At 45.5% G+C, this 13,053-nt stretch overlaps 1 protein-coding gene across 4 annotated transcripts in view; it reads right to left on the reverse strand.

Annotated features, from left to right (window-relative positions):
* Positions 1 to 13,053, reverse strand: part of CARD11 (caspase recruitment domain family member 11) — a 182,727-nt gene that overhangs the window by 31,186 nt on the left and 138,488 nt on the right. For all 4 annotated transcript variants that reach the window (XM_054041285.1, XM_054041284.1, XM_054041287.1 and 1 more), the window contains exons 2-9: positions 7,028 to 7,240; positions 6,732 to 6,869; positions 5,584 to 5,909; positions 4,893 to 5,072; positions 2,812 to 2,964; positions 2,210 to 2,335; positions 1,495 to 1,689; positions 655 to 834 (exon numbers count right to left, since the gene is read on the reverse strand). In XM_054041285.1, coding sequence (XP_053897260.1) covers positions 655 to 834; positions 1,495 to 1,689; positions 2,210 to 2,335; positions 2,812 to 2,964; positions 4,893 to 5,072; positions 5,584 to 5,909; positions 6,732 to 6,869; positions 7,028 to 7,226 — 1,497 coding nt within the window. In that variant the 5' untranslated portion in view covers positions 7,227 to 7,240. The remainder of the gene's footprint in view (positions 1 to 654; positions 835 to 1,494; positions 1,690 to 2,209; positions 2,336 to 2,811; positions 2,965 to 4,892; positions 5,073 to 5,583; positions 5,910 to 6,731; positions 6,870 to 7,027; positions 7,241 to 13,053) is intronic.

Raw genomic sequence — 13,053 nt, forward strand, 5'->3', positions numbered from 1 at the left:
TTAGCTAGCTATGTTTGCTCCAGATTTTGTTCATTTCTTCCGATCGCAGGGACGCCCAGAGGATTCAGGGGGGCCTGGGGTCTTCGGTGGCGGGTCTTCAGGGCACTTCGGCGGCGGGTCCCGGAGTGGAAGGACCCCCCGCCGTCGAAGACCCAGAGCGGAAGAAGCTCCGGGGGTCTGGGTCCCACGAGAATTTTCTGGGGCCCCTGGAGCGAGTGAAGGACCCCACTCCAGGGGCCCCGAAAAACTCTCATGGAGGTCCCTGTGGGGCCCGGGGCCTGGGGCAAATTGCCCCACTTCCCCCCCCGCCCCACCCCGGGTGGCCCTGTCCGATCGCTCCTTCCAGACGATGCCAGCTTTTCCATCAGTGCTGCATTTTCCATCAGCCATTCCACACATACTGGGCTTAGGGCATTAAACTAATTTTCAAGACATACTTTTTTCACTACTATTAAAGAGGCAAAGATCCATTTTATTGAAGCCACAGTGAGAATATAAATGAGCAGCATGAGTATGGAGTGCATAGGGGAGGAGGAAAAGGGGGCAGCAATTTTCCCGCGAAACCTGATTGCTTTCTCCGCCGCACAAAGCCTGACTGTATCTCCTCCACAACCCATCTGAACTACACAGTTCTGGCCTCAGATTGGGACACACCTGGATTCCCTTCAGGTTCATTCTTCTCTTAAGTCGAGACTGATCAAGGAGGAAGAATTTATTGTCTTCTGCTGACTCTTCAGAGGTGGAGGAGTCATCTGCTTCCTGACCATTGGCTTTGGGGCCAGGAGCACCAAAGGTCTGGGAAATAATGGTAACCGGCAGATTCCTTGGTAAACTCTAGAGATAAAAGAGAGATTTTAGTGACCTTTTGCTGAAGGCTATTGCCAAAAGCTAGTACTACTTCTGGTGGCCTCCCTTTAGTACATCAGGCGGGGCTGCCTGTGGACCGAGTGAGGCCTGCATGCTCAGTTGTCATGGTGTTCAGGCCACATTCCTGTAGTTCAAGTGGTTCAGCCGCTGTCTGTTGACCAAATAGATTGTGGTTCAGGTCTCAAACTAGAGACTGAAACTGAAATTCACAGAAATTTCTGTTCGTCTTTAGCATTAGTTCATGGCCCATAACCAGTTTACCTATTTGCAAACTTCATTAGAACTAGCTCCTCAGAAAGAGTTGTTAGGAGTTTCCTTCCCCAGTATGCAAGCAATCCCCCCTCTACATTTCCTCCTCTTCCATTTAGCGTCAAGGCTCAGCAGAAGTGAACCTCCAGTCTCTGAGAGACTATGTGGGTGGCAGAGCCAAGTTCCACCCCTTAGCCCTGGAGGGCTTCTCACACCATTGAAGTTGAATAGAAGAGAAATTTCCCTCAACTGCTTTCTTCAGACTAGCATTGCTGCTCACAGAGGGAATAAAAATAAAATCCCATCCTCCTCTACATCATGCTGTAACTGAGACAGCCATGAAGGGAAGAGAGCACAGCTAGTTCTCCCTAGCCCTACCTGGTCATGACAGTTCTCCTTAGAGAGTCGTCGGAGTTTGCACTCCAGGTTAACAATGCAAGCCTCCTTCCGGACTGCCTCGATCCGAAGTTCATCGTTCTTCTCCTCCAGCTCCCGGATCTGCTTTCTGTACTTGTCCTTCTCAATCAGGCACTGTGAGTATTGGGTCTGTGCCTCATCTCGGGAACGAAATGCCTGCAGAGGAAGGAAAACACTGCTTACCCGTGTGCGCCACATGGGTTCTCATCTTAATTTAGATTGCACAGTCTTTGGGACAGGGACTGTCTCTTACTGTGTGTTTGTACAGCTTCTAGCACAATGTTTGGGACCTCTGTGCACTATAGTAATACGATTAATGAAGATGATGATGGCTGACAACTTTTAGTTGGCAGCAAATGTTGCAGAGTGCTAACCAAAACCGTTGACATTAATAAGCAGCCTACTGTGTTGCCATTAAAAAGTCAGCACCCACTGGCAGCTGCCACAGAACCTCGAAGAATCTCCCTATGCTTAGACTAGTAGATAACAGTAGTATGGCAAATGCCACTATCTAGCAAGTGTTTACTTTTTTTAATAGCAACCACTATATGTAACAAATGTAGTGACATTTTGGGTCCAATTACCCTCAATTCCCAGAGGTGGCTTCCAGCAGAAACAGAAGAAAGAGAAGATCCAATTTCTCATTGTTACTTCCCCTGCTTCAAATGTGACGTACCTGGTCTCGCTCCTTCTCCACCTCCTCAAGCTGTATCATCACAGTGGTCATACGGTGCTTGTACATCTCACAGTCTTTCCCCAGAGTTGAGCACTTTAATTCCAGGTCTTCTTTCTCCTCAAGATACTGCAAATGACACAGACTAATCAATACAAGCTGTACATCAAAGTAATCGGGAGGTCTACCCTGCTGCATGGAGGAGATTCCTGTTCACCTCCAGGTGTGCACTAATCTATACATTTGCTTACATAAGACATAGACACATATGGCTAGAGTGAAGCCCCGTGCTGAAAAGGCATGGCTGTGAGGAAGCTCAGACTGCTGCAGTCCAAGCTGATGCTGATGGGGTCTTGTTGTAAATTACTCCCACAGCAGTGAATGTTGTCTATATGAAAAATAATTGGTTTGATGGAATTGCACCTGCCCTGTCTGGATGACCCTAGACAGATTCATGTGAACAGCTGACGATGGGAAGGGAGGACCGAACCAAATTGCTACTGCACTTCTCCATCAGCAGTCACCTGCAGGTATCACTGGCCATCGCAATCAGAGATCCCTCAAAGAGATCTGATCCCATTCTTTCAGTCCTGTCTTTCTCTCACCTTGTCTCTCAGATCCTCCACATGACGGATCTCCTCCTGGAGATAAAAAATCTTGTTGACCAGCTCCTGGCGGTCCTCTAGCGCCTCCTTACGGTCATGCTCCAAGATATCCAAGATGGCTTTGTCCGAATCTGGCAAGCTACGTTTGCCAGCCTGAGGGGACAAGGTTTAAAGATATAGGACAGGAGGAGAGAGAAAGAGAGAAAAAAAGGGATGCGGAGAAGAAAGAAACAGACAGACAGTAGAAGAAAAAGAAGAGAAAATAAGATTGCAGTGTGAAAGTAGGAGAAGGGAGGGATATTTGTTAATGTTTTGAAAGCTGAACAAAGCCCAGCTCACTGTCAGAATGGCTGTGGAGAAGGGGTTATTTTTATTGGATCTGATATAATTTGATACATTTTGGATGCAGCGACAATGAGCAGCCGCTCCTTTGCTCCAGGCCCTGCATTCAAAACCTCTCTCTATTAATCAGCCCACTGAGCACAGAGTTTGCCCTTTGCCAAGGAGCAGGGCCCAAGAAAACATGCAGAGGAATTTTTAAAACATGCAGACTTTGCATGACTATGCTTAATGAATATTAAACACATGCTTAGAGTCACCAATGCCCCTGCCTAGAACTAATACTTCATTTTCTACAATGTCCAGAAACTTTCTTTCCCCCTTTAGGAATTAAAATTAACAAGATGTCTGTGGGAGAAATAAATTGCAGCCAAAAATAACCACATAAACCAGGAATCAAAGACAAAAAACTTAAGCAAGAAAATGCAAATTTATTTTAAAAATACTTATACTAAGTTGGAGAGTCCACTGACATTTTGATTACTGAATAAAATAAGTATTTCTAAAATAAGTTGGCTTTTTGTTATTTTGGGAGTGTTTTGTTCCCATTTTTAGGTAGTTATTTTTTGGTGATTATTTCATTATTTCCTTGTGCGTCATAGTAATCATCATGTTAATTTTTAACAGCATATGAGTCTTCAGATTAGACTACGTCTCAAAGTAAGCTTAGATATTATACCTTTTTTAAGATTTGAGCTTCACCTGGTAGAAAACTAAGGCCTGCTCTATACTAGGAAATTAGGTTGGTATAACTGCGTCGCTCAGGGGTGTGAAAAATCCACACCCCGAGCGACACAGTTAAACTGACCTAATCCCCAGAGGAAACTGAGCTAGGTCGATGGGGGAATTCTCCCCATCGACCTACCTGCTGCCTCCCTGGGAGGTGGAGTGCCTACATAGCATAGGTAGTGTCTTCCCGGAAGCACTATAGTGGTGTAGCGGTTTATGGGTAGGCAAGCCCTAAAACTTTTTAGGCACCGCCAGAGAGGCTACAGCTGGGCTCTGGCATAAGAATGAGTTGAGAATCTTTAAAAGGCGTCATTCTGAAAAGGAAAGTCTGTTCCTGCAAGGTGCTGAGCACTCGCACATTGAGATAGATGCTGGGGTCTGGCCAAGCCCTGCTTAGCACATCACCTGAAAAGGAGGGCTAAGGTGGCTGTGCCCTCCTTTATGCCCTTCCCTTACCTGGAGCTGGCCACCCCTGGCGAAGCCCCCAATGCCAGTGAGAGCAGTTTTCTGCAATAACCCACAAGGAGGTCGTCTCAGTAGCTTGTGACTTCTGGAGCGCAGAAACATTCTGACCAGGCCTCCTTTCCCCAGTCAAATCCCTTACTCCAGCCTGGGTGATGACATAGGACTGGCTGTGCAGACCCTACACCAGGAGTATCTAGGGGAGCTAGTTAAAGGGGTTTTGCATTGGTGAGCTGGGGCAAAACAACTCCAGCAGAGCCAGGATTTGGCTCATTGATTTCAATAGGAATCGAGAGGGCTCAGCACTTCATAGCAGACACTCAGCACCTTGCAGGATCCAGCCCTTTGGCTTGTGCATCTGTTTTATATGGGGTAATCTGTAGAAAGTTGGGGGTTGTGCAACCTTTTGGTCTTTGCAAACTTTGTGATTGGGTTCATTGTAGTTCTGGGGGCACAGCTTCCCCCCACATTTCCCACCAGTATAATGGGCGTGTGTACTGATTTCAAGGCACAGAGTAAGAGGATGGCGCATAATTCCTCCTCTGGCTTACCTGAATGATAGATTGTAACTCTTGGATTTTGGTCTTCATGATCTCATTCTCCCGCTCCAATTCCAGAACCTGTTCCTTCTTGGGTCGGTTTTCAATGTCATTCTTCAGCTTCAGTGACTGGTTCCTCTCCAGCTTGCATTCCTCCTCCATCTTATTCAACCGATGCTTCAGCTGGTCAATCTAGGACACCCCAGGAACCAATGAAAAGCAGAAAGAGGCACAGGGAAAAAAAAGATTCTCCAAAATACATCAAGCCTCTGTATATGCTTCTCTAAATACATCCTCACCTCTCGTTGAGTGCACACAAAACACGGACTTCATGCTCTTGGGGTGGTTAATTCCCAACAGCTCAATACAGTGCCAGCATGGTATGCTGGAACTCTTGGATAATCCACCATGAAACTTTAGTGCATACTTGGGTAACTGCCCCAATATATTATTGATGCTGAAAAAACAATGTTTTTCCTTTCTCCATAGGCTGGGAAGTCCCATCCCTCAGAGGGAATCTTACACTAATACACATCATCTCCGCTTAACATTTCATTATGCTGTGAGCCTCTAACCTGGATAAGCAAAGCAAGTACGAGTTCTACACACCTTTAGCATAATTGAAAATACCACTGAGCCAATTGCCACACTTCATGCTCCATCTGTGATTTATACCCAAACCAATCCAGAGCATCTCTTTTACCTCTAGCTGGAGGTCCCGGCTCCTCATCACAGCCATGTTCTTCTCTTCGCTCAGCTGGGCGTATCTCATGGCCAGATTGTAGTTCTCATCCTTCACCTTGATCAGCTCGTCGTTGTAGTTGTTCCTTTCCTCCTTCATCTTGTTGTATCTCTCCTGGAAGGTCAGCAACTCTATATTGTTCAATTTCAGCTGCTTCCTGTCATCCTCCAGCTGGCGGGACTTGGCCAAGAGTTCACAGCGCTGCACATCCTTTGTCTTCACCTGCTGCTGTAGCTTAATGATTTCATTCATTAGGAAATGGGTGAGACCCTCATGTCCCTCCTCCACTGAAAAGAATCAAACAGCCCATCAGCTCCAAGATCCATGGCACTGCTCTGGAGCAGGTTAATAATGTGGGTTCAGGCAAAGTTGGGACAGCACAGGTGGGGAACAAACAAATGCACATGCGCACACACACACAATACACACACACAATGAAATATACAGACACAGTCAAACTCACTAGCAGACACACAAATACCATACATAGACAATACAATCATACATATATGCACCCCATCATATATAGAGTCACTATACACAGACACATATGTATATTTATATTCATACATGCACATGTTCAGAGTACACACAGACAGCATATGTAACTGCATATGTACACTCAAACTCATCAACTCAGTCTTCACACACATTCTAATACACAGGCATAGATACTACAATGGTGAATACACACATATCCATGCCCCTGTTTTTGGACTTGGTGGAGCAGGTTCATGTACACCCATTGGATCTCAGTTATCCTGGTGCAAATCCAGAGTACCTCTGTCTATTTCAACAGAGCTACCCCAGACTCACACTAGTGTAACTGAGATGAGATTCTGGTCCCTAATGTCTTTCCGTGAGGCACCTTGTAATGACTGCCATCCTAGAAACGGAGGCAGACTGGGTAGCACTCCTACAACCGGGGTGTTGCTTTCACCAACAGCTTAGTCAATGTTAGGCCATACCAGACCAGAGAGTGAGAAGTGGGAATGAGCTACTACCCGTCACTACGCCTCATTAACACTTCTCATCTGAAAAAAAAAAAAGCAGTCTTATCTCGTGTCTTGACTCCAGCCCTTATTTCCTCAGGGACTGATCCTACTCACCGACAATGGTAGAAAATCTCCGTGTGGGCTCCTTCCCCGTCACCAGTTTGTAGAGTTCAGGATAGTAAAACTCCAGGCTCTCTAAGAAAACTACATAGCCCCTTTGACCCTTGGTATGAAGGATGTCCAGCAGTCGGCCTAGGGACAACCCAACAATAGTGCAATGAGAGAGGACACAGGAGTACTGGGAACAGGATAATCAGATATTGTAACCCTGAGGCCAAGCCCGCTCCAGATTTAACAGTCGCTGGCACATAAATACACAGTGCAGTCTTGGCCGTTCAGGAAAGAATTACCTGCTCGGTTAATTTTGGAGAGCAGCATATGCGAGTTGAGCACCTCGTCCTCATCTTGTTCGTCGATGACTTTACACTGACGCAGATACGGGGTCAACTTGGCTGGATTGATGTACCGACTCAGCATGTGCCGATTGCACTCTACATTCTCCCACAGGGCTTCCTCCTCATCTTTCAGCATCTCTAGGCAGTCATCCATTTCTGGCTCTGCTCCTTAGCAAGGGAAACAAATCAGCAAATAAATACGAAGCACACCGACTCAGGAGGGTTTCAATCCTGTTTACCATTCTGAGCTGCCCTGTCACATGCGATGAACTCGGCTGCACCTCTCAGGAATGCTGATATTGCCCTATATTAAAACTGTTTGTGCTGAAGTGCAACCTGTCTTCAGCTCATCTGAGAAGTGACAGCTTAGAGAGGTTCTAGCTAGACTCTGAACGATTGCATATTGCTCAAGCGATGATTCTGCAGCCCGGTTAACACTATGATGGTTCCTAAAAGTCAGAGAATTCCTCTTCTGAATGGTTACTGTGCTGCAGGATGTGTAATGGAAGAAAGGGGCCTGAATTTGCAGTGCTCAGCAGCACAAAGACACGCAGCCACTAAACTATTATGGGGCATTCACTCTCTCCCCTCCCCACACAGGTTTATCTCAGCTTTACAGATGTGACCATGTACTCTTCAGGTGTATGTGCAACGTGCAGCTATATGTGTGAGTGACTGCATCTGAATTTCCAAAAGTAGATGTATGCACATGCAGTACATGGTGGCTGTCTGTGAATCAGTGCATGGGCATGAACGTAAGTATCTGTGTGCATACAGGTGTCTGTGTGTGTGTGTATGAGTGGGTTTAAATGTGTGTGACACCATCGGAGCATGAAAATATTCTCGACTCATGCAAAATGTGGTCACATAATATTTGAGCTGTTGCTAAACGGTCTCCTGCCAACTTTTTCTTGGTGACCAGCTCATCCAGGAAGGTTTCAGGGCAGGCAACAATGAGGTGAGAAAACGTAGCGAAGTAAGTCAGCACACAGCAAAAGAAATCTCCCAGGCATCAGATAGGAACGCTAGGTACTCTGAATTTTAAATGTTTTTATAATGCACTCTAAGCTTAGCAATCAAGTCAGAGTTAGCCATTCTGGCTGGCTGGACTCAGCCTGTCTTCAAGATGTTAACAGCAGCGTCCTATTATTATATCACAGTAGTGCCTGGGAGAGCCCAACCCAGACTGCAGACCCACTTTTCAAACACATAGGCAGAGATCTAAACAGGACAGACAAAGGCTGGAGGAGATGGGGAGCTGAGAGCACAGAGAGATTCAGTGACTTGCACATGGGGCCGTCCATAAATTACATAACTCATTAGGGTCCTTAATCTGTGTGTTTGTTCCAGCATTACAAGGGGGTGGGTGGATCTTAAAAAAAGTCACCGAAAATGTGTTATGTAATTAATGGACAGCCCCTAAGTTCACACAAAGAAAGTCTGTGGCAGGAACTGAACCCAGCTCTCCTGACTCCCAATACAGGGCTTTCAACCCAAGACCTTCCTTCCCAGTGATGTGTTTGAGAAAAGAAGTTTCTATGTGCATGGCCTACAATCAAATGTAATAAGTGTGAGGAACGCTGCATACAGCAGGTATATTATGTAAACACCACAACACCCTCAGATGGGGAAAGGCAGAGACAGTTCCCTTAAAGCTCCTTCCAGGGTGCTCAGATCAAGGATGTGGTAACAGATTTTTGGATGGAACTAGGAGAAGGAAGTGTTCTGGCCCTACTGCAAGCAATCCCCAAAGCACCCTGTCAAGCCCTGAAATCCCACCAGGGATAAAAGGAGGCTAGGGGCTCTATCCAGGAGGTTTCCTTAAGCCAGATATTGAAGATTTTAAAAGGATGTGATCTAAAAACAATATGCTGTTCTCCAGGTCTGAGAACAAGAGTTCTGCTTGATGAGACTTTTCTTAGTAACTGACTTTTAATCAGTAACTAATTAGCTCAACAGCAATAAACTATTTTCCTTGGGCCAGAAGAGTTCTCGTGAATGCGTTATGACTTCCTCAGCCTCCAGTTTCAGGAACTGCAAAACTGCCTGGGAAAAACTGGGAGTCACTGAGCTGAGCTAGCCCTTAGGGTTAGGTCTATGAAGCCTGGGGCTGAAAGCGCCTTCAAATTTGGGGGAACTAGAAATTTGACGCCTTGTCTACGTGAGAAAGATTTTTCTGAATATATTTTACTGCTAGAACTAATGCAGAATAACTATAGTGAAGGAGTCTGTACACTGCTTTGTTGATGCCATCTGTGGTCACTTGGGTGCCTTTGGCCGTTGTTACAGTGCCATCCAAGGCCTTCCTCCCCATGCTGGGGTTTGGTGGTGATCTCCCTTGCAAAAATCCAGTCCAGCTCCTCATAGTAGGGACAGATAGTGGGAGCATTACTGGAGGTCCCGTTCTTGTCTCTTGCCAGAGCTCTTTTGTTTTGTAGCAGCACTGGCCTATGTCCCAGGACTACCCTTTCTCCTCCATTTGTTTTTCCTTGCATCTAGTGACTGCTGTTCGGATGGGCCTGGATGATCTATTCTCGCCAGAAGGCAAGGAAGTCCAGAACTGCCAGATGGGAGAACGAAGAAGCACAGGGCATGGCTGCTATTTTGGGTATGCAGCTCCACCACAGACAGGAATTGCAAAGGCATGCACTTGCCTGAGTGTTAACATTTAAAAGAAAAGATGACACCCATTCAAACGACCCCAAAGCAGTAGAGGGCACACAATCCAGATGTGAAGCTATGCAGTTTCGACAGCAGTGGGAGGACTGCCTGAAGTGAAACAGTTAATCCAAAATACTGCTGTGTCCACAGGAACCTTACACTAAAAAACTCATTCTGGAATAGTGGTATTTCACTTCCAAAGCAGAATAATAAATGTGGGATACAATGCCAGAGAATTAAAAAAAAAAAAAAGTGGGTGTATGCGTGTGTGTGTGCGCACACGCACAGTAGTTCTTCCCCCCCCCAAAAAAAACCCTAAAGTTATTCCATGCACACAAGGCCTAAGCGTATCTTAGCTTTCATTCTTTTAAAGCTAAATTTCTAGCCCTTTTCCTTGAGAGGATGGACCAAATGTGGGCCAAAGCTTGGACCTAAAGATCACAGAGGAACTAAAGATCACCCTTATATCCACCCAGGGCTAGTCTTTTGCATCCAAAAGCCCAATGCCCCAGATCCTTTGATTTTTGATAGGTTCCCAATAAGCTCAGAGATGGGCCTCAAGGGGAGCAATATAAACTCTTCTCTGGAGTTCACAACACCCCAGAATCTCTTCCAGCCTGCTCTGTGGAATCAGGAACTGTTACATTCTTTGCCAGTGCTCCCTTGGGACATCACTGAGGGATCCCTCCATGAGATGATTCAAAGAGCGGAGTTCACTCAGCAACACCACTCTATTGCAGAAACATTTTCATAGGAATTTAAAAAAAAAAACCCTCCATCAAGATCCTTCCATTTAGGAATATAAGAACTTCATTATAAAACAAGGATTTACTACACATGCACAAGCCATCAAAAAAATCCTAGAGGAGTGGTCCCCTGTCTCCATACAAGAGCCTTTTGCGTCTTTCTTTACATCTCCCACCTTTGAAGTCCAGTGTGACAAACATCCTTGACTCCTCTCAGAGCTGATGTTTGGTCTATTAGAGGGGCTATTAGTGAGTAAAATACAGCTTCTGGAGCTCAGGGTTTTGCATCGCGGGATTCCTTGGGTCTGATTCTGTTCTTATTTACAAGAGTGTGAGCCTGGAGTAACTCCATTGTCTTCCATGGAATTACTCCTGCTGTTCACTGGAAAAACCGAAGGTGATTCTATGACAGCACCAAATGTCTATTTAACTTACTATTTAACCTAATACTCTATAATTAATTAAATACTAGTGAGAGGCTGGAGCCTGGGTGCTCTGGGGTCAGGAACCAGAGGAGATCAACTAAAGTCCAATGAAAACTAACAAATTCACTGCATTAGTGGCTAAGAGTTTTAAATGGAGAAGAGACTTCCAGCAGCACACACGTCCTGCATATCTGAAGTGCATTATTCCTTGCCTCTATCCTTCCTTCCTCTGACATCTTTGCAGAGAAGCTGTTTTCACTTAAAATAAAAAGCGATTAAAAATGACAGATTTCAATGTCCTTGAAATGTATAAAAATATGTAACCATTTATTGCATCTGATCTTTATAAGCATTCTCTTCTAGCATCTGATTCCAGCACGTCTTGAGTTGTAACCTGACACCTTCAGAGACTATTAAGTACCATGGAAACACTTTGGCATCCATCACAAATCACAGGTGCAAATACACAAACTTGGGCTGACTTGAACCGTGATTTGGCCATAAAGAAATAAGACTATACACAGCAGTTGAGGAATTGCTCTCCCGCTGTTCCTTTCAGTGTTTAGTATACAAGATATTCTTTAACAATAGGAGATCTTAATCCAATAATAACCTCCAGCTAGTCCTAACTATTTCAAAGGTCTTCGTAGATTCAGAAGAATAAAAGAGAGAATCCCTTTTTACATTAAAAGAAGCATTCTCTTCCCCTCTCTCTCTCAGGGACTGGCCTTCTCCTGGCTGTTTCACACAAATGTACCTTACTATGTGTTTGCTATTTTTTTCTTTTTGTTACAATTTTTGACTGAACAAATCACCTCACAGTTAAAGCTCTTCCCTGGTCTCTCTCAGCCTTCACACTTTCATATGCCAGGGACTGCTCTCCACTGATCAAGGGAAAAAACCTCCCAGGCTTCAGAACCAAGGTTCCATAAAGCACTCATCTCCAGGTCAGATCTAAAGCTTCATTTTTAGACAGATAAAATGCTTGGGATTTATTATTATTCTAACAACATCCAGTGAATGAGTTTAGCTTTGAATCCTGGGGTCTCTTAGTTAGGTGGAAGTCCAAAGGCAGGACAGGCAAGGAGCTTCTCTTAGAAGCAACAAGAACAGCAAGGGAAAAATAGTGGGGATGGAAGAGTTGTTATTCTGCAATTCAACTCAAGCGAGCATTGCTAAAACACTGTTGTGGAAAAGCTCCCAAGGCCAGACTTCTATTCAACGCAGGCAGCGTTCACCATGATGGTGCAGAAGTTAATCCCTCCAGCCCCTTAATCGTTTCCATTACCTTCCTCTGAATTCTTGCCACTCTATCAGTTCTGAGGTGACCAGAACCAAACCCTGCTCTCTAGAACAGAGTGGGAGCACAGTGCTCAGCGATCTCTGTGGATCACTTGGTTGCTTCTTCGTGAGATATGAAAAAACACAGGGTGCCGTGCAAGTGAGGAGGAGGAAGTTTATTCTGGAAGTGGTGAATTATCTGGGTCCCTTGGACTTCCGCATTTTGTTCACAGATGTTCATAGCGTGGTGGCAGTTAAAAAGAAACCACAACACAGAAAATTCTCATGTTAACTACACGTTAATATACAAACGGGGGTGGGTTGGGGGCGTGGGTTAGTGTTTGATGCTAAATAGATGAAATAAAAGCAAGGTTTTAAATAATATTTATAAAAAAGAAAAGGGTTACATAAGAAGGATAAGATTTTTAAGCTGGAACCTGCAAGCTGTGTGCCTATTATCATCAGCAACGCTTTGCGTGTATGCTGTAGCTCATTCTCTTCCTTTGTACGTTTCTCTAGCACACAAGGGACAGGAAGTGCCTTCCTACCATGTGTTTGTACAGTAATACAATAAATCATAATTAAGGCTGCGAGTTTGTCATGGAGGTCACAGAAGTCACAGATTCCGTGACTTTCCAGGACCTCCGTGACTTCTGCAGTGGCCGGTGTGACTGGCCCAGGGGCCGCCTGAGCAGCTCAGGCAGCCCTTGGGTCAGCCACACTGGATGCTGCTGGGGAAGTCTCAGGTCACTGTGTCCCCCTCCCCCAGCAGCAGGAGTTTGGGTGAGGGAGGGGGCTCAGGGCTGGGGGTTGGGGCGCGGGACAGGGTGAGGGCTGTGGGTGGCACTTACTTTGGGGGAGGGCTCCC

Source organism: Malaclemys terrapin, chromosome 10 (genome assembly GCF_027887155.1).
Source record: "Malaclemys terrapin pileata isolate rMalTer1 chromosome 10, rMalTer1.hap1, whole genome shotgun sequence".
Lineage (NCBI taxonomy): Eukaryota > Metazoa > Chordata > Testudines > Emydidae > Malaclemys > Malaclemys terrapin.